The 20469-nt window shown below is 56.5% G+C and overlaps 1 protein-coding gene across 4 annotated transcripts; it reads left to right on the top strand.

Moving 5' to 3' along the window:
• Positions 1–411: 411 nt before the first annotated feature.
• ABCB8 (ATP-binding cassette, sub-family B (MDR/TAP), member 8) lies at positions 412–17533 on the top strand. Of its 4 annotated transcripts, XM_011941482.1 has the most exons (17): positions 431–598; positions 3264–3314; positions 5620–5932; positions 6283–6438; positions 6515–6609; positions 6735–6840; positions 7699–7860; positions 7979–8064; positions 8170–8267; positions 8641–8746; positions 12600–12633; positions 12835–12971; positions 13165–13259; positions 13446–13579; positions 14316–14463; positions 15944–16194; positions 17176–17533. In XM_011941482.1, the coding sequence occupies exons 1-17, from the start codon at positions 504–506 to the stop codon at positions 17314–17316; spliced, it is 2208 nt and encodes a 735-aa protein (XP_011796872.1). In that variant the 5' UTR covers positions 431–503; the 3' UTR covers positions 17317–17533. The 4 variants fall into 4 exon arrangements, with proteins under 4 accessions (XP_011796873.1, XP_011796874.1, XP_011796875.1 ...); XM_011941483.1 differs by lacking the exon at positions 3264–3314 and having other exon boundaries at positions 412–598; XM_011941484.1 differs by lacking the exon at positions 3264–3314 and having other exon boundaries at positions 412–598; positions 15944–16119; positions 17176–17530.
• Positions 17534–20469: the final 2936 nt, after the last annotated feature.

Below are 20469 nucleotides of genomic sequence, written 5' to 3' on the forward strand. Positions count from 1 at the left end.
GGGTGTGTGGCAGGGTATATGTACGTGTTTTGAAAAAACTCCCAGTCGATTTTTGTTCATTCCTCCCCCAAAGCCCGTTCTACATGCCCTGGAGATGACAGGACATCTAGAGATCCTCCAGCCTTGGGAAAATGGCCCGAGGTCGGCGGCTGACGCGTTACCATGGATACTACAGAGCGTGGAGGGCCGGACGGCGCACACCCTTCAGGCGTCACTCGGAGCCGACTGGCGCACCGAGCAAAAGGCAGGCCCACTTCCTACTCGGCTCCGCCCAGAGCAGGGGGGCGGGCGGGTAGGCGAGTCTCTCCAATCACAGTTCCGAAAGGAGAAGGCTGACAACGTACCCTCCAGTCACAGCTTGAAACGAGATTGATGTGTCTTTTCACCAATCACCGCCAAGGTGCGAGGGGCTTGTCGGGATGGGGGCGGGAGCCAACATGGAGCCCTCAATGGGATAAGGGTGAAAGTGCTATTGCCGGCTGCTCCTGTTTTCGCGCCCCAGCATGCTGGTGCATTTATTTCGGGTCGGGATTCGGGGTGGCCCATTCCCAGGCAGGCCGCTAGTGCCCCTCCGCTTCCAGACATTCTCAGCTGTCAGGTAAAAAGGGAAAAACCTACTCAGCGCGGGCCATTGACCGGCCGGCAGGGCAGTGCCAGGCCCGCCGGGAGATGGAGTCCGCGGGCTCGCGCGAGGCTTGCTGGGAGCTGGAGGCCAGGCCTGCCGGGGTGGAATGTCACTCCGCGGGTATTGGTCTCAGTTATTTATAGTGACACTCCAGGCGCCAGCAGGAGGTTCCGGCGTCTGCATCGGTGTGTCAGCCAGAAGGAGGGAACGCTCCGGGTCTGTGACTACGCCCAGTCTGCACTCTCGACCAGGGGTCGCCTTTCCTGGACCCCGAGTTGATTGGGCGATTTGGACGAAAATTCTTATTAGTATCAAGAGACATTTAATGTAGTGGTGCTCCCAGGATTCAAAGTGAGTCGAAGAAGAGGTAGAGATGTTCAGCAGGGATAAAGAGCCAATCTAATAGGCCGGGCGCGTTGGCTCACCCCTGTAATCCCAGCACTTTGGGAGGCCAGGAGTTTGAGATCAGCCTGGCCAACATGGCAAAACCCCGTCTCTACCAAAAAATACAAAAATTTGCCGTGATTAGTGGCACCGCGCCTGTAATTCCAGCTACTTGGAAGGCTGAGGCAGGAGAATCACTTCAACCTGGGAGGCGGAGGTTTCAGTGAGCCGAGGTCACGACCACTGCACTCCACCCTGGGTGATAGTGAGACTCTGTCTCAAAAAAAAACAAAAAGTCAGTCTAATAACTTGTACATGTGTGTTTTTGGCGAAACACTCTACACAGGTTGGTCGAGAGAGAGAGAGACACAGACAGACAGGTGGGAAACAAACAAGGACCCTGAAACTACAACTGGAATGTAAATGCTTTATGAAAAGGGACTGATTCCTTTTTTTTTTTGAGACAGAGTCTTGCTCTGTCACTCAGGCTGGACTGCAGTGGCGTGATCTCAGCTGACTGCAACCTTTACCTCCTGGGTTCGAGCAATTCTCATGCCTCAGCCACCCAAGTAGCTGGAATTACAGACGTGCACCACACCCGGCTAATTTTTGTATTTTTAGTAGAGACGGAGTTTCGTCAATGGTGGCCAGGCTGGTCTTGAACTCCTGACCTCAGGTGATCTGCCTGCCTCGGCCTCCCAAAGTGCTGGGATTACAGGCATGAGCCACCTCACCTGGCTGTCCTTTCTAATCCTACAACGAATTACTTGGGGGCCAAACAGATAGAAGATTCCCAAGGGCAGGTGGATATGGAGTTGTGTCATTTGGAAAGCCCATCTGACTGAAGGAGGACAAGAGCTGGATGGAGCTGGAGCTGGAAATATTGGTGCTGGGAAGTAATCCATATGCTCTTGGCAATGACCAAGCCTTTCTTAGAGTGTTAGTTTGGAGACAATGCAAGAAGCTGGAAAAAGACCATGCTAAATTATTGAAAGGTTTAAAAACAGTCCTTAGGAAAGTGGAAGGGTGTTGATATTATTTAAACCAGAGAAAAACCCAAGGAAATACATCAAATAATATTCAAATATATGTGTTCATTAGTCAGTATTTTTCAGTAGATTATGAAATGAATGAATTCAGTTGGTCAGGACCATTTAAAAGTAAATATAAACTGGGCACGGTGGCTCGTGCCTATAATCCCAGCACTTTGGGAGGCCAAGGCAGGCGGATCACCTGAGGTCAGGAGTTCAAGACCAGCCTGGCCAACATGGTGAAACCCCATCTCTATTAATAATACGAAAATTTGCCATGTGTGGTTGCACACGCCTGTAGTCCCAGCTATTCGGGAGGCTGAGGCAAGAGAATTGCTCAAACCCAGGAGGCAGAGGTTGCAGTGAGCCGAGATTGCGCTATTGCACTCCAGCATGACAGAGCAAGACTCTGTCTCAAATAAATAAACAAACAAACAAACAAACAAATGTAAATGTGGTTCACACCTGTAATCCCAGCACTTTGGGGGCCAAGGCAGGCAGATCACTGGAGGTCAGGAGTTCAAGACCAGCCTGGCCAACATAGTGAAGCCCCATCTCTATTAAAAATACAAAAATTAGCCAGGTGTGGTGGCTCACTCCTGTAATCACAGCACTGAGGAGCCGGGACAGGCAGATCACTTGAGGTCAGGAGTTCGAGACCAGCCTAGCCAACATGGTGAAGTCCTGTCTGTTCTAAAAATACAAAAATTAACCAGGCATGGTTGTGGGCGCCTGTAGTCCCAGCTACTTGGGAGGCTAAGGCAGGAGAATCGCTTGAACCTGGGAGGTGGAGATTGCAGTCAGCCAAGATAGCACCACTTACTCTCCAGCCTGGGCAACAGAGTGAGACCCTGTCTTAGATAAAGGAAAGGAAAGGAAGGGAAGGGAAGGGCAGGAAAGGGAGGGGAAAGGAGGGGAAGGGAGAGGAGGGGAGGGGAGGGAAGGGGCATGTTAAGAATTAGAGAAAATATTATTTTGTGAAGCATTTCCATTTTGTGTGGTATGTATGTGTTCATTGTACTCGGTTGCAATGTAAGATTTGTTTCTTGCTATAGGCCACAGTAAGTGTAAACATTTGTAAAACCCTGTACTAGTTAGGTCAGATTGTCCTGCGCCTCTAATGAGGGCATGTATGTGCTCAACAAACATAAACATTTGCAGAACATCTATTATGTACCGGAGTTCTGCCAGTGCTATCTAAGATATAATTTCCTGCCTTTCAGAAACACATGGTGTAATGGGAAAACTGGACAGTTACACAAGGCAGAAGGAGAGTAAGCGTCTCTATCTTTATGCTAAAAACAAGAACACAGTGGAAAACAGGACATAAAAACCTGGCACGTTGGAATGGGGTGGGAGAAGGCCTCATGTAGGCAAAAGGCACAGCAAGGGAAGGATGAGGTGAAGACTGCAATTAGAAGGGTCTAGGGATGTGAAAGGCCATGATGGTAAAGAGAAAAGCTCACACTATTGTTTTTTAAAAACTTTCTCCCATCAGTAACCTCATCTAGATCTTCTAGATCTCACCCTCCTCTCCTGGCTGGATAACTTCTGCTTCCTACAACCAGTCCTGTCTGCCTCCAGCCCACACCCCTCTGCTGTGATCTTTTTTTTTTTTTCAAGACAGAGTCTCCGTTGCCCAGGCTGGCGTACAGTAGCACGATCTTGGCTCACTGCAGCCTCCTCCTCCCAGGTTCAAGTGATTCTCTGCCTCAGCCTCCCAAGTAGCTGGGACCACAGGCACACACCACCACACCCGGCTAATTTTTAGTAGAGACACGGTTTCAGCATGTTGATCTTGAACTCCTGGCCTCAAATGATCCACCCGCCTCAGCCTACCAAAGTGTTGGGATTACCGGCATGAGACACTGCACCTGGCCATGCTGTGATCTTTAAAATGCAAACCTGATCTTGTCACACCTCAGCCTAAAAATCACCACAACTCTTATTGCCCCCCAAGTCCAGGAGCTTTATAAGAACTAGAAAACTGCCCATTCCCCCAAGTCTCATGTCACTTCTCCCTTCTTGTAGGCCAGGCTTCAGCCATACAATTCCTGAAACTTCTCTCCATCCTTTCTCACTGCAGACACTCACACTTACTTTCCCTGTGCCTAGAGCTCTCCCCTTTATAGCCCACCCCCACCTGTGCCTGGCCTCCTGTTCCCCTCAGGCCTCACCTAGAAGACCTTTCCTGACTCCCTCTGAGGAGAAGGAGGAGCAGGACTTCAAGCTGTTTTGTGCCTCTGATTTCCAGTTAACTGTGAGTCTCCTGCTCTCAAGCATGACTGCTGTGAGGGGAGTTACTTCAGCTGCATGTTCATCTCCATCCTCTCCATCACCCAGGCAGAGCACCTGCACACAGTAGGTTCAAAATGTCTAGAATAGGCCGGGTGCAGTGACTCACGCCTGTAATCCCAGCACTTTGGGAGGCTGAGGCGGGTGGATCACAAGGTCAGGAGTTCAAGACCAGCCTTGCCAATATAGCAAAACCCCGTCTCTACTAAAAATACAAAAATTAGCTGGGTGTGGTGGCACGTGCCTGTAGTACCAGCTGCTCAGGAGGCTGAGGCAGAAGAATCTCTTGTACCCGGGAGGCAGAGGTTGCAGTGAGCTGAGATTATGCCACTTCACTCCAGCTGGGGTGACAGAGCGAGACCCTTTCTCAAAAAAAACAACAACAAAAAAACTGTCTAGAATAGTGGAATCAACGTTAGCATTTTATAGATGCGGCAGCTGAAGGAAAGAGAAGGTATTGGCCTATTCAAGATGACAAGATAAGTTATTAGAATTTTTATTTTTCTCTGTTTCCTCCTTCAGCTGTGGAGAAGGAGTGTGTGTCCATGGTGCCCCAGGCCAGGGAGGGGAGGTAGGGTAATGGGCCTGGGACGCCAGAAGACACAGCACACTGGCAGAGTAGAGACAGTCTGGGTGCTGGAGTCAGACTGCAGACTTGGTTCCCTGCTCGTCCCAGTTCTACAGCCTGGGGACAAATTATTTCAGCTCTCTTAGCTCCACATGATTTTTTTCATCTGTCAAGTGAGAATAATGGCACCTCCCTCCCAGGGAGGTGAGGATCAAGGGAAGTGGCCCATTAGCTCCAGGAGGTGGGGCCATGTCTGCCCTGGTGGCTGCTGTGAACAAGTCCAGTGCCGGGCACAGGAGCAGCTCTCTTTTCTCACCTCTGCACCATCGTCCCTTAAAGCCCCGGCCCCTTCCTGTCCAGGCAGTGTGTGGCCATCTAATGTGCCATCCAGTTCTTCGGTCTGTGCTTCTGTCAGAGCCTGCAGTCGAGGCTGCGAGGACCCTGGCTGGCTGGGTGTGGCCTGAGAGGCGCCCAGGGGAATAAGACTTTTAAGACTCGATTTTTTGCTCAGTGTCTCATTCCTCTGTGACTTTGCCCATGGACGTCTGTCTTAGAAACTGAAGTTGCTTCAGAAGAGCCCTGAGAAGGGCAGGGGCGAGGGCCTGAAGGAAAAGGAAGTGCTGCTTCCAGAGGGCTCGGCCAGAGCCCCGTGGGTATGCTGGTCAATTGGAGGGCAGTTGGAGCCTTGAGCCATCCATGCCTCTTTCTCCTTACAGGTACTCTGATGGCCACCGCAGGTCCACCCTCCTCCAGGCCGTGGCCCACCTGCGGTCCCAGCTCTGGGCCCACCTCCCTCGCGCCCCCCTAGCTCCCAGACAGAGCCCCTCTGCCTGGTGCTGGGTTGGGGGAGCCCTGCTAGGCCCCGTGATACTGAGTAAGTGTCCCCGCCTCTACTTTGTGGCCCTCTGTGAGGCAGAAGAGGCCCCTCCTGCCAGCTCCACACCCCGTGTCGTGGGGTCTCGCTTTAACTGGAAGCTCTTCTGGCAGTTTCTGCGCCCCCACCTGCTGGCCCTGGGGGTAGCCATCGTGGTGAGGCTTTCCCCACTTCTCCATCCTGGGGACAGGGCAGGACCTAGAGCTACAAAGGGATGGCATTCCTGCCTCGCTGCCTCTCAGGGGAGAGCTCACGGGAGCAGTGAGGGCTAGCCAGGGTGCCAGGGGCATCAACACTGGGTGGCTGGATGTGCAGAGGTCCGTGGGGGCTGGAAGCCAGGGTTTGAACCTCTGAGAGGCACTGATGTAGGTCCAAATGACCAGCCACGACCTGGACAAGAGCAGGGCTCAGTAGTGGGAGAGGAAGGACCAAGATCTGGCTGGGGATGGGGAGGAGTGTGGCTCCCCCACTCAAAACATTTGTACCCTCTGCCTCCCCATTGCAGCTGGCCTTGGGTGCGGCACTAGTGAATGTACAGATCCCCCTGCTCCTGGGCCAGCTGGTGGAGATCGTGGCCAAGTACACGAGGGAACACATGGGGAGTTTCATGACTGAGTCCCGGAATCTCAGCACCCACCTGCTTATCCTCTATGGTGTCCAGGTACAGCTGGGAGTGGGGCTGGGGGCCGCCGAGGAGCCACCCGAGGCATCCCTGAGTGCACTGGGCTCTTTCGCAGGGACTGCTGACCTTCGGGTACCTGGTGCTGCTGTCCCACATTGGCGAGCGCATGGCTGTGGACATGCGGAGGGCCCTCTTCAGCTCCCTGCTCCGGTACTGCCAGCCGCAGGGTGCAGAGTTGGGGTGACTGATGGTCCGAGGGGGCCTGGGGGTGGGGCCTCATCCTGAAGTAATGTCTCCCTCTTCTTCCCTCCCTGTTGGTCCACGTCCCATGCCAGACAAGACATCGCCTTCTTTGACACCAATAAGACAGGGCAGCTGGTGAGCCGCTTGACGACTGACGTGCAGGAGTTTAAGTCATCCTTCAAGCTCGTCATCTCCCAGGTCAGTGGCCCAGTGGCCCCTCCATATCCACACACACCCTTTCCCACGTGGACTCGCCAGGCCAGCCCTGCCCGCCCCAGCCCTCATGTTGGGCTGACAGGCGCACGCTGACTCGAGAAGCCCACTGCCTGGTGAGGCCGTGGGTGAGGGACCATGGAAGTTCATGGAAGGAAAGTGTAGAGGCAGTGTCCAGGGTCAGTACAGGCTGCTTCTCCACTGCTCTGAAACCGAATCTTCCCTGGAAAGCCTTCCCAAGCACTCAGACAAGACCCTTTCCTGGCAAGAGCAAAATCACTTTGCCTGCCTTGTCCCCAGAGTGCCTGGATTGCAGACAAGCATTGAGCGTGCACAGAGGGTCTGCTTTGTGCTCGGCCCTCCCAGGACTCCCTCTTCTTCCCGTTGCTCCATGGCGAAGGCACTCACAGTCTGGACGTTGCCCAGGGCCTTGTCTGCTACGCCCATTGCCTACCTAACACCAATGCCCTCCCCTTATCCTCCCCCACTGACTGTGGCTGCGGGATCGCGCCACACACTGGCCTAGGCGGTCACTGCTGTACTGCCATGCGGTTCTCTGTCCAGTTCCTAGAACAGAAAGATGAGCAAGCTGGGATTTGTCTAGGGGAAGGATGCCACAGTTCATAGCATTCTCACTCGGCCCTTCAGGCCTGCTGCTCGCACCCAAACTGGCCAAGTTAGGGTTATGTACTGTGACCAGTGGACTGCCACTGGGCCTCCCAGGGGCCAAGACCTGGGGCCTTGGCCTTGGGAGTGCAGAGCTACAGCCAGCTGACCCTTGGAAAAGTCCTTCCTGTCATGGTGCGGACACTGTAGCCTCCCGCCTTCCCTCCCCCTCCCTAGGGGCTGCGAAGCTGCACCCAGGTGGCAGGCTGCCTGGTATCCCTGTCCATGCTGTCTACACGCCTCACGCTGCTGCTGATGGTGGCCACACCAGCCCTGATGGGAGTGGGCACCCTGATGGGCTCCGGCCTCCGAAAATTGTCTCGCCAGTGTCAGGAGCAGGTACCGGCATTCCTGACCATCCTCCTCACTCTCCCCACACCGTTTCTCTTTCCACTCCCTGGAACTCCTCTCTCTCCCCAACCTGGACTCCTTGTCCCGTTTCCTGAACTCCTTGCAGATCGCCAGGGCAATGGGCGTAGCAGATGAGGCCCTGGGCAACGTCCGGACTGTGCGTGCCTTCGCCATGGAGCAACGGGAAGAGGAGTGAGTCCTGGGAGGGCCAAGCACAAAGCAGAGATGCCTCCCACACCCTGCCCACCCTTTGTGCCAGCCCAGCTGCCTCCTGAGTGCCCTGGCCTCTCTCACCAGGCGCTACGGGGCAGAGCTGGAAGCGTGCCGCTGCCGGGCAGAGGAGCTGGGCCGGGGCATTGCCTTGTTCCAAGGGCTTTCCAACATCGCCTTCAACTGTGAGTGAGCCAGTTGGGGGTTGGAGGGGCACTTGTGGGCTGGGGAGGATCTGGGAGCAGCCAAGGCAGGCAAAGGCCCGCCCTCCATCTGCTGGCTGCCTGCATTCGCCTCGGGCCAGCTGCTAACTCTCGCAGGTAAAGGGAGGGTGCCGATGTCCCAACCCAGCTATGGGGTTCCATGCGGAACGCACAGGGCCACCCTCGAGGAGGCCATGGAGGCGTGCCCACCCCGACTTGCTCTTCCAAGGAGGAAGCCAAGGCTGGGACCAGCCATGCGCCTCACCTGACTCTCACAGCCAGCACTGGCAGAGCAGGCCCAGTGCTGTTTCCTCTGCTCCTGCTTCGTCCTCCCTCACTGTACCCTCTCCTGCAGGCATGGTCTTGGGTACCCTATTTATTGGGGGCTCCCTTGTGGCCGGACAGCAGCTGACAGGAGGAGACCTCATGTCCTTCCTGGTGGCTTCCCAGACAGTACAAAGGTAAGTGGGGGCCATTCCCATCGCTACAGATCCCCCTGCCACCCTCCAGAGCCCTGCTGGGTCAGCGGACACGGGTGCAGCCTTCTCTGGGGGCTGACTGCTGTGCGGCTCCAGGCCTGCCCAGCTCCCCCAGGGATGCATAGGGTCGGGGAGAGAGAGCCCCTCAGGGTCCATAACAACCCTCCCGGCCGGGCAGTGGCGCTGCAGCAGGCAGGTGCTTGTCATCTTCAGCCTTCCAAAGGACCCAGAAGTTTCCTTGACAGGTTTTTAAAAATTTGTTTTAACTGTGGTAAAGTACGCATAACATAAAATGCAGCATTTTAACCATTTTGAAGCATGCGGCTCATTGGCAGTGGGCGCACTCACATTGCTGTGTGGCTGGCACCGCCGTCTGTCTCCAGAACTCTTATCTGGCAGAGTGGAGCGAATCCCCATTCGCCCTCCCCCAGCCCCTGGCACCCACCATTGCGCTTTCTGTCCTTATGATTTGACAACTCTAGGGACGTCCTGTAAGTGGAGTCAGACTGTCCCTTTGTGGCTGCGTTTTGTCACTCCACACTGTGTCCTCAGCTTCCTCCGTGTTGCAGCCTGTCCAAATTCTCTTCCGCTGCAGGCTGTGACATTCCATGCATGGAAGGACCATCCTTGCCAGGCTTTGTGAGCTGCCCTTCCCTATGCCTGCCACTTCCAGGGATGACAAATTGACCCCTGTCCCCACACACCCCACCCTTATAGCTTATTGCTTTGCGTTGGTCCGAAACCACCCGCTCAGCTGAGCCTCTGGGGTGACCAGAGCCGATCACCAGACAGCTCGAGGCGGGCCTCCCCGTTCCTGTCTCTTTCCAAGCTAAACAAAAGCAGTTCTACATAAATATGGTAAATAATGAGATAGTAAATATGCTGCAGCAGATCATCAAAGGGTGAAGACCTGTCTCCACCAACCGTGCATCACCGTTGCCGCCCCCTCCCTCCCCAACAAGCCCCCTGCTCTTCCTCCCGGGCCCCCACCCCATTCTGCTGAGGCATGTGTCCTCCCCCTGCTGCATGGTGCACCCCTGCGTGTGTGTCCACGGATCGGAAGCCCTCACTGCAGGGCGTACTGTCCCAGGAAGGGGGAGGCGGATGGAGACAGGCTCCCATTTTCAGCCCCAAACCTGACATTCCACAGAGATGTTCCTCCCATTTCCGCAGATGCACGGACACCCTCGTGGGCCCCATTTCTGCTCGATGCTCCCTAATCTGAACACATTCAGACCCTTTCTGGTCCTGGGCTCAGGCCTCCTGGGCAGCCTCATCCCTCCTCCAGCCCAGGGAGCTATTCCCTTGTGGCTTTGGAATTCAGGTGTTCGCACTGTGATAGAGATGGGGCCTGGGGAAGGCTGCTTCCACCACTGCCTGCCCTGCTCAGTGCTGACCCACTTCCCTTGACCAGAGCTTTGGCCTCAGTGAACAGGACAGTCGTTTTAGTCCTGAGGACCCATAAGAAGCCTAGTGGTGACCGGGCATGGTGGCTCACACCTGTAACCCCAGCACTTTGGGGGGCCAGGGTGGGCAGATCATGAAGTTAAGAGATCGAGACCATCCTGGCCAACATGGTGAAACCCCGTCTCTACTAAAAATACAAAATGTAGCTGGGCGTGGCAATGCGCGCCTGTAGTCCCAGCTACTCGGGGGCTGAGGCAGGAGAATCGCTTGAACCTGGGAGGCAGAGGTTGCAGTGAGCTGAGATTGCGCCACTCACTCCAGCCTGGCAAGAGAGCAAGACTCCGTCTCAAAAAAAAAAAAAAAAAACAAGAAAAGCCCAGTCTCAAAAAAAGAAAAGCCTAGTGGCTCCCTTAATAAAATCACCCCGTAGCCGTCTGTGGTGGGCAGTGGTGGGACAGTCTCCCTGTAGGGAGGGCGGCTGTACTGTCCAGCCCCAACCCTCCCGCTTCGGGGCCCCCACTTCCCCTTTAGGGCCTGAGACTCTGACTTTTTTTTTTTTTGAAACGGAGTCTCGCTCTGTCGCCCAGGCTGCAGTGCAGTGGTGCGATCTCGGCTCACTGCAAGTTCCGCCCCCCGGGTTCACGCCATTCTCCTTCCTCAGCCTCCAGAGTAGCTGGGACTACAGGCGCCCGCCACCACGCCCGGCTAATTTTTTCTTGTATTTTTAGTAGAGACGGGGTTTCACCGTGTTAGCCAGGATGGTCTTGATCTCCTGACCTCGTGATCCGCCCGCCTCGGCCTCCCGAAGTGCTGGGATTACAGGCTTGAGCCACCGCGCCCGGCTGAGACTCTGGCTTTACCTCTCACCGTACTGCTTGTCCATCCAGCAATTTTATGACACACACAAGAACCCCCAGGGGCTTGTCTGTGCTGTTTCGCTGGCTGCTCCCACAGCCACAGGCCCTGGACCCATCCTCTTGGGGGTCCTTCTAGCCCTGGCTATGTGGAGATTCTTCCCCACCCACCTTGGGGGAATTGGTTTGTTGCATAAAGCAGCTGGTGTGTTTCCCACTGGGTCCTGCCAGCTAAGCCAAGGGCCCATGCATTGGCACTGGGGTCTAGCAGAGAGAAGGCAGAGGGGGGAGCAGGATGGCCCAACCTGCCTCAGGCAGCCTAACCTATGAGCCCATCCTCAGCACTCCTGATGGAGATGGGGAGGTGCCTAGACAGACAGCAAGCGGGCCCCAGCCGCCTCATCAGAATCAGGGCCAGGCTTCACCTGGGAACAGGCCCGTAGCCCACAGCCCATGGTCCCTGAGAGCAGGGTCATCGCACTCCAGTGAGTCATGTGCATTTTGAATTTCAGTTGCTGCCCAGCCCCTTTGCCAGGTGGAGAATGTTCCCCTGCTCATCAACAGATAGCTGACTGGGCTGGTTCCTTCCTGCCTGGTGCCTCCCCGCTCCCTTTAGCAAGTGCTGACTGCGCTGAGTCCAGTGGGACCTTTTCCTTTTGGGTTTTGAGGCTCCTCCCACTCACCCCCACCCCAGTGCTGGAAGAAGTGAGTCTGCAGCTGAAGGGTTGCTGGGGAGTCAGTCTTTCCTCTTCCTAAGGAGGGGACCAGGCATACACACACTGTCACGGGTCAGCCAGGCCAGTCAGGGACCAGTGACTCACCTTCCTCCCCAGCCTCCTGGCAGCTGGCCAGCCCTACCCCAGCCCTGCCGCGACAAAGGAGGCCACCCACTGTCTAGACAGATAACACCGTGGGTATACTCACCTGCAGGGCAAGCTCGTGAGAAAAGTTTTTTTCAGGGAATTTTGTTTTGGGCTCTCCCAAGAGTTCCCCTGTGACCCAGTGTCTTGTTTTCTTCTTTCTCCAAAAAGATTTAACATCACTTTTTCCACCTAAATGTCAGCCGAAGTCATCGCTTCCCCAAGAGTCTGCAGTGTTAGATCTGCTCTCCCCTTGTGAGCCACGCACCCTTGATCTGTGTTCACGGTGGTGGCCTCCGCATCCTCAGGGCACAGCAGGGAGTTTGTGGGTCAGCTGGACTCCCTTCCTCGTGGGCCGATATCACCCCTACATGTGTGCACAGGCCTCACCCTGCAGACCATAGGCCAGGGCAGTGGAGGACACCCACAGAGGCCTGTGCCTTCACTTCCATGTCCTCCTGGAGCACCGCCTCCTGGGGCTTGGGCTGGGCTGAGGGACAGCTGTCATCCTCATCTGGCCAAGGAGGGAGCTAGGGCTCAGCGATCTGGTGTTGCTGCGTGTCAGGGCTCCCTGCCCCCGTGGTGCAGAAGCAGTCTGCATTTGACCGCAGGCCACCTGCTTCCTTGCTCCCCCACCCCACCATGGCTTCTTTCCCCTCCTCTCTGGCTCTTCTTGTTCCCATCTATTCCAACCCTCTCTCCTTCTTCTGCCAGGTCCATGGCCAACCTCTCTGTCCTGTTTGGTCAGGTGAGTGGCTGATAGGGCGGAGGGCCTGGGGTGTGGAGTTTGTGCCGTGTATGTGCCACTGTGGGAGTTGACTGTTGACTGGGTGTGGGTGGGCAGAGGAGCTGGGGAGACCCCAGCGCAGAGCCACGGCCACTCCCTGGAGATAATGTGGTGGTCACCCCCACTCCTGCCTCTCTGCGGACTTTGGATCCCCTCCCACAGGTGGTCCGGGGGCTGAGTGCAGGCGCCCGGGTCTTTGAGTACATGGCCCTGAGCCCCTGCATCCCACTGTCTGGGGGCTGCTGCATCCCCAAAGAGCACCTGCGTGGCTCCGTTACGTTTCAGAACGTCTGCTTCAGGTCAGCACGGGTGAGCAGGTGTGGGGATGGGTCCCTGGGCTGAGGATGAGGCGAGAGGATTCGGGGGTGGAGGTCTGGCTTAATGCCCCCCATAAACAGGCCCTCTCAGAGGGCTACAGGGAGACCTCAGGAGGGACCCGGGCAACCAGGGCTGGGAGCCTGGTCTGACTGGGGGTCTCTCGGCTCCTCCCAGCTACCCCTGCCGCCCCGGCTTCGAGGTGCTGAAAGACTTCACCCTGACGCTGCCCCCTGGCAAGATCGTGGCCCTCGTGGGCCAGTCTGGGGGAGGTAAGGGGAGCCCACCATCTTCTCCTCACCCTCTGACTCTTCTCTAGCAGCCACTCAGAGCAAGGCTGGGAGCAGTGAGCCCTGCACCCCTGGTGGGGTCCCTTCCTCCACTGCCACAAGGGGCCTTCTTTCCTGGGAGAATCCCCAGAATCCCTGGCCTCCCTCCCTCTCAACCCAATTCCCCAGGAAAGACCACCGTGGCTTCCCTGCTGGAGCGCTTCTACGACCCCACGGCAGGCGTGGTGATGCTGGACGGGCGGGACCTGCGCACCCTTGACCCCTCCTGGCTCCGGGGCCAGGTTGTCGGCTTCATCAGCCAGGTGCGGGGCCACATGGGCAGCCCTTGGCTCCCACTGCCCGTCCTCCCCTGGGCCCTGCCCCTCTTAGTCCTCAGGTGCCTTTTCTTTTCTTTCCACCCTCATCATCCTTGCTGCTCTCGGGAGACCCCTGGCCTTCTTCACACGTCCTCGGCTGTTGATGAGGCATCCCTGTCCTGGGAGCAGCCACAGCTCTGCCTGGTCTCCCAGAGCAGGGACGCTTTGTCCCCGTTTGCAACAGTCTACACAGATGGGGAATCCATGGGATTCTCGAAAATCCCATAGCATCCAGGTCTAGAGAAGCCCTTGGTGGAGTTGCTGAGCCTGCAGCTATTCTCCCTGTGCTTGAGGTGGCACTACCCAGCGAGGGTCCACCCTTCCCTTCGAGGGCCGTGAGTGAAGAGGGCACTGCTGTCTCCCTGCTGTCCCGCCAGGGAGAGTGCCTGTGCAGAAGAAAGGCACATGCAAGCTCCCAATTCCCGGCACCCCGCCGTGCCAGCTCCTCCCACTCCTGCTCCTGAGGAGGGTTCTGGGTCCTCGGTAGGAGGTCAACCTGTCCTTCCCTTTTGGGGTCCACTCTGTGTCCTCACTTCACCTCTGACTTTGAACATCTCATTCTTCAAGAGATCCTAATCTAATCCACCAAATGGAATGTCCCAGTGTACATGGTGGCCCCTCAGGTTTCTGGGGCAAAGGGAATGTTTCTGTGGACTCTGTCTCCATAACCCCTCACCCACAGGAGCCCGTCCTGTTTGGGACGACCATCATGGAAAACATCCGCTTTGGGAAGCTGGAAGCTTCCGACCAAGAGGTGTACGCAGCCGCCCGGGAAGCCAATGCTCACGAGTTCATCACCAGCTTCCCCGAGGGCTACAACACCATCGTTGGTAGGTGCTCGGGTCTGCCGGGAACCAGGTGGTCAGGCATTGGGACACAGGATTCCGCAGGAGCAGTGAGCAGCCCAGCGGGACTGAGGGCAGCAGGGACAGCTGGGGAGAAAGACAGTTGTGTCAGGGAAGACCAGAACCACAGCCAAAGGGGACAGAGTTGTTCTGTGGGGACAGGGGAGTCCAGGCCAATGTGGTTTAGAACCAGCAGACCAAGCAGCCTGCAGAGACAGGACAGGCTCCAGGAGGAACTGGAGAAGGCGACAGGGGGCATATGACAGGCCCCTGGCCAGGGACACAGTGATGCATGGTATTTGGAGTCCTCACTGAGTCTAAAAGGCCGCCACTTCCCCAGACTGAACAGAAGAAACAGGGGTTGCCTCCTCTCCACCGTCCATCCTCCTCTGGCTCCTATTTCCTTCCTGAGCTTTTTATCTCTAAAGTTGTTTCTCCTCATTAGAATCGGGGTGACTGGATGGGCCCCAGGAGAGGGCTCTGGTGGTTCTGAACTAGGAACACGCAGCCTGGCACTGCAGGGCGTGCACCTTGCAGCTTGATGTGTGGAGCTCCCAGGTCTTTTCCCAGCCTTCGGGGCCATGTTTCTCGGCCAATGTCTTGGCTCTGTTGCACAGTGTTTCAGCACTTCTCAAGATGCAGGGATACCTGAGCTTCTCAACTCCGGTCAGTCTGAGGCCAGCCTTCTGAGCTGTGGGGTCAGTGTGTCCAGCCCAGCCATCGTGTTCTAGATGGCTCCTCCAGCCGTGTTCATATACTGTCCAGATGCCAGCTGTCCTCACTGGGTGCTCTCCCACATCTCTCTTGGATGGCACTTTCCTTGTGCCTCTGATCCTAGTACCTTCTGCTCATTTGGGCCTTCCTGGGGCTGCGTCCTTACTGACCTGTCACCTTGAGGTTCTTTTTGGCTCCCAGGCTGCCACTTGTGCTGTCCTCTGTGGGCTTCGAATCCCACTTCCCTGGAGTCACTGGACCCCAGAGCCCATGTTTGGGTGCTGGATGTTCCCCACAGCCACAGAGACCCGGGAGGCTGGGAAGGTGGCTTGGAGCTGCAGGCACAGGGCAGGGTGTGGGTCATCCTGGCCTGAGGCACTGCCATGGCTGGGGAGGGGCATTTGGCAACTCCCTTGGAGTGCACCAAGCCCTGCTGGCAGGTGTCACGCCACTCTCAGAGGCAGGAGGAGTGTGCACAGTGCGGGGTGGGGGATCAGAGGCAGGAGGAGGGTGCACAGTGCGGGGTGGGGGGTCAGAGGCAGGAGGAGGGTGCACAGTGCGGGGTGGGGGGTCAGAGACAGGACTAGGGTGCACAGTGCGGGGTGGAAGGTCAGAGGCAGGACGAGGGTGCACAGTGCTGAGAGGGGCACTTAGAGGATCTTGATGGGAGTTCAGGAAGGACCCTGTGCCCCTTTGTGGGCCAACCTCAAGTGCACAGCTTCAGGCTCCTGCTCTGCCCCTCCCTTCCCAGGTGAACGGGGCACTACCCTGTCTGGGGGCCAGAAGCAGCGCCTGGCCATTGCCCGAGCCCTTATCAAGCAGCCCACGGTGCTGATACTGGATGAAGCCACCAGCGCACTGGACGCAGAGTCTGAGCGGGTTGTGCAGGAGGCCCTGGACCGGGCCAGTGCAGGCCGCACGGTGCTGGTAATTGCCCACCGGCTCAGCACCGTCCGTGGGGCCCACCGCATCGTCGTCATGGCTGATGGCCGTGTCTGGGAGGTTAGTCGTCCTGGGGGCATGGATCAGTGGGTTGAGGATGGCTTCATCACGAACAGTGGCACAATGCTGCAATGAGTTACACGAAGGTGTGGCCTGGCCCCAGGGCCTTCGGGGCTGTATTCTGGAAGCAGCATCCCATGTAGAGTCAGGAGTTCCTGCATTCAGCCAAGCCCTGGCCTCTTAGGCCCTCAGTTTCTTCCTCTGTCCCCTGGGATAGTATAGTTGCACCATCAGCTCCCAGGATCAAAAGGAAAAGTACTAGCCGTGTGCCTGTAATCCCAGCATTTTGGGAGGCCAAAGCAGAAGGATCTCTTGAGGCCATCCTGGGCAACATAGCGAGACCTGTCTCTACAAAATACCCAATAAAAAATTAGCTGGATGTGTTGGCATGCGCCTGTACTCCCAGCTACTCTGGAGGCTGAGGCGGGAGGATTACTTGACCCCAGAGGTTGAAGCTGCAGTGAACAATGATTGTGCAATTGCACTCCAGCCTGGCATCAGAATGAGGGCCTGTCTAAAAAAAACAAAAAGGAAACAGAAAGAGTATGGTGCTGTGAGCGAGCAACAGGGCTGGCTGCCCAGGGTATCAGTTACAGAAGAAGCAGCACCAAGGAACCTGTGCAGGGAGTCAGAAGTAGGACCCCAGAGGCTCTGTGGCATTGGTTCACAGCCGCTCATTCAAGCCAAGGCTGAGGGGCTTGTGCAGGGAGATGGATCCTAAGTTGGAGCCTTGGGCTCTGTAAGCGGGACAGGGAATCATGTTTTTCCAAAATTCAGCTAAGTGGGGAAGTGGCAATAACTAATGCAGCATGCCAGTGGCAGTTCCTTTCAGATTGGGCATTGGTTTCAGAGTGTCCCCAGAAGGGGACACTGGCCTAAGTGACCTTGGGCCCAATGGCTGATAGGGAGGCTTAGCTCTCCAAACGTTCTGAAGCCTGCACGCCTTGGAGCAACCATTCGCCCCTCCCTCCCATCTTCCAGGCTGGCACCCATGAAGAGCTCCTGAAGAAAGGCGGGCTGTACGCCGAGCTCATCCGGAGGCAGGCCCTGGATGCCCCGAGGACAGTGGCCCCACCGCCCAGAAAGCCAGAAGGCCCCAGGAGCCAGCAGCACAAGTCCTGAGAAGGGCCTCCTGAGGTGTGGTCGCTGCCAAGCATCAGTGCTAGGCTGGGGCTCAGCCTGCGGGGAGCTTACTGGAGACTGAGCCCCCGGGAGGGCCAGCATGTGGAGAGTCACTGCGGCTGCTCCTGCTCACAATAAAGCCGGGGCCGAGCGGCTGGCAGGGGAGGCCAATCTGTCCCTCCCCTCCCTAGTCCTGCCGGCTGCCTCCCTCCCACCAGAGTCTGCCAGAGTCATTGGGCTGCAATGGGCAGAGGCAGAGTTCCCCACTCTGTTCTCCCTTTGCCCAGACCCCTCCAGACCTCTCAGAGACGTTCTGGCCAGTCTCCCTGCCCCACCCAGCAGCCTCAAGTTGACCAGGCCTGTAGCTCCAGGGAGTTTTTAAAAATCAGGGTCTGGAAGTGGGCCTGGGAATTCAAACCTAAGGCTCTTCCCACACCCTTGCTAGAACCTCACTTCCCTAGACTGGGGACTGACTCCCTCTCCTGTGTCCCCACTGCCTCCCTGGACCATGGGAGAAGGAGCCTGTCAGCTGGCTCACCCCGGAACCCACAGTCCCCATCTTCCAAACAGCCTCCCTGCCTCCCTGCCTTCTCCCTGCACGGTGAACACGGTCCTGATTTCTAGATTTCACCTCCCCTCCCCACCCCCAAGGGACACAGGCCTCACAGGGCCCAACACTTGGGTCAGGGTAGGAGGGACAGGGCCACAGTGGCCATTTCCCATGAGAGGCGCCAGCCTGCCTGACTGTCTTCCACCGACCCTGCCCTGTGTGCCTGGAGTCTTTCACCCACTGAGATCGTGGACCAGCCTCCATCTACACCAGGAACACCCAGCTCTAAAGGAGATGGGAGGGGCTGATGCCCACCTGAAGCTCTCAGCTTCCTGCCCACAATGCTGACAAGTACAGAACTAAATGGAGCAACTACTGCAGAATCCAGTACAGAAATCAGTCCAGGAGGGCGCGGCTGTGGACAGGCCAGCCCCCCCGCCACCGCAAGTTCTGGGAGGCGCATCTTGAAAGGGGAAGGCAGACGTCCCGAGTGATGGGCGCCTGTGGCCCCAAGGCTATGGATGAGGGGGCTACGCTTCAGCTGGCTTCTGAGGGGCCTGGAAAGGCACAGAAGTAGGGCCTTGGCTGAACTGGCACCCAGCAGGACCTCGTGTCCCTGCACTGCTGCAGATGCACCAGCCCTCCCCTCCTTGGTGCCACTGTCACTTCCTACTGGGATCCTTCCCCCGATCCAGTGACACCCAGGCTGTGGGACCACATGGGGCCCTGCTCCCCTGGGCAGGAGAAGAGGTGGTGCCTGCGGTGCACCTTCACAGCCAGCCAAGCATTCTGGATTTATCCTGCGTAAAGAAGGATGAGTACCCTCTTTCAGGGGTGTGGTGCAGTGCGCTGATGGAGCAGCTGATGCTGCTGGGAGGCCATCCTGGAAGAGGCAGCAGTGGCTCAAGTTTGTGTGCAGGAGCCAGAGTGGGACTCACAGGCTCTTGTGGGTATGGTTTAGAACTAGATGGTACTTTGGGGACAAGCCACCCAAAAACCCCAGGCCCACATCCACCCTGATTTGATATCCCACTTTCTGACAGATCAGAGGCTATGTCTCTAGGCAGTGGAGGCCCAGGAGCAGAGCCTGGGGCTGGTTCATAGCTAAACCCCTCCCTAGGGCAGAGTAGGGCCTTAGCTTCTGGCGAGTCCACAAGCCCTGCCGGGGCCTTGCTTGTTGACCTGACCCCTCCCTCACCAGGCAACCAGCCAAGGTGATTCCTGCTTCACCCGCTCAGTCACCAGCCTCAAGCTGCCCAAGATGCCTCTGACACCAGATTTATATCTTTTGGATGGCTTCTCCAAATCCAGCCCTTTACCCGCCCCCTAGAGAAGCAGTGAAACCTCACAGCTAGTCCAGCTGGAAGAGCTATATTGCAAGAGCCATGCCATCTTCCTAACCTCGCCTCAGCCTTAGCTCCACAGTGGAGAGAGGGAGCCTGGCTGTGCTTGATGGTGAATGCCTGTTTTGAGAGTGTTGAGTGGGATCATCTACAGTACAATACTTGCAAAGCACAGCACTGTGGCTCTGGGGAACTGGTACGCCTGTGCTGTAACCATGGTACTCACTCAGTCCTTTGAAAATGTTTATTAATCAAGCACCTGTCATGTGCCATTGAGCCCACGATGGGGAATGAGGACGGTCCCTTCCCCCATGAAACTTGTGTCCTGTTGGGAGGACAGACAGGTAGCCCAGCAGTTGCAGCATGGTGTGTGCACACATTTGGTTGGTGGAACCATGTTTCTACCACTCATGGTCAAAAAAAGCCCACCAAAGTCAGCCTGGTGACCTCAGGTGCTTTTTTGGGCAAAGCTAGAACAGAAATAGATTTTAGTAAATTAATGGAGATGAGCCGGCTTTCCCACAGGTCTACAAGGAATGTCACCTCACTCCCAGATATGTGGGGGCAGATGACCATTTAGCCAAATGCAGAGTGTGACACTGATGAGGACTGCCTGGCTCTCCTCCCCAGGTCCAGGGCTTCCTCCCAGAACCTCAGGTGTTCCTGGGCTGGCACCTGTGGCCCTGAGCTGGGCAACACCTCATCTCCAGGACCATGGATCAGCACAGTGTCCTCATCCCACTTCAGGTCAGCTGGCACTACCTTGCACTACGTAACACGGCCTTCTGGAGGTCTCTGCCTACCCTCTGGGAGCCTGCCCCCACCCGCAACCCGTTACCTTCTGCCCTGGATCATTGGAAGCATCTTAGGTCAGATAATACGCTGGCTCTGCCCTCTGCAGGCTCGCTGTCTCACACCATGGACACAGCGACTCTAGAAAAGCCCCATGCAAAGCAGGCCTGCTCCCACATGACTGGTGGAAGTGCACAGAGGCATGACTCCTGTGGGGGAAATTCAGTGTCATCTATCAGATTACCAACCCCGCGGTCTCTTGGCCCAGCAGTCAGTCGTCCTGGGAGTTCACATCTGTGTGATGATACAGCAACATTGTAATGGAAAGACTGGAGACCCCCATTGCATCAGTGGGGCAGTCATTCAATAAACTGGTGTGTGCACATACTGGGTGGTATGCAGCCCTTTGGAAAAATGAAGGTTTTCCAGGTCCTGGATATAGCAGTGTAAAATGAGAAATCACAGAAT

Source organism: Colobus angolensis, unplaced genomic scaffold (assembly GCF_000951035.1).
Source record: "Colobus angolensis palliatus isolate OR3802 unplaced genomic scaffold, Cang.pa_1.0 Scaffold2, whole genome shotgun sequence".
NCBI lineage: Eukaryota > Metazoa > Chordata > Mammalia > Primates > Cercopithecidae > Colobus > Colobus angolensis.

Bases quoted from the DNA above. Each gene is read 5' to 3' on its own strand.
- ABCB8 (XM_011941482.1), top strand. From the start codon at position 504: ATGCTGGTGCATTTATTTCGGGTCGGGATTCGGGGTGGCCCATTCCCA. The intron at 8,268-8,640 runs GTGAGTGAGCCA...CCTCTCCTGCAG, and splicing joins TTCCAACATCGCCTTCAACT to GCATGGTCTTGGGTACCCTA. The intron at 12,634-12,834 runs GTGAGTGGCTGA...CCCCTCCCACAG, and splicing joins TCTCTGTCCTGTTTGGTCAG to GTGGTCCGGGGGCTGAGTGC.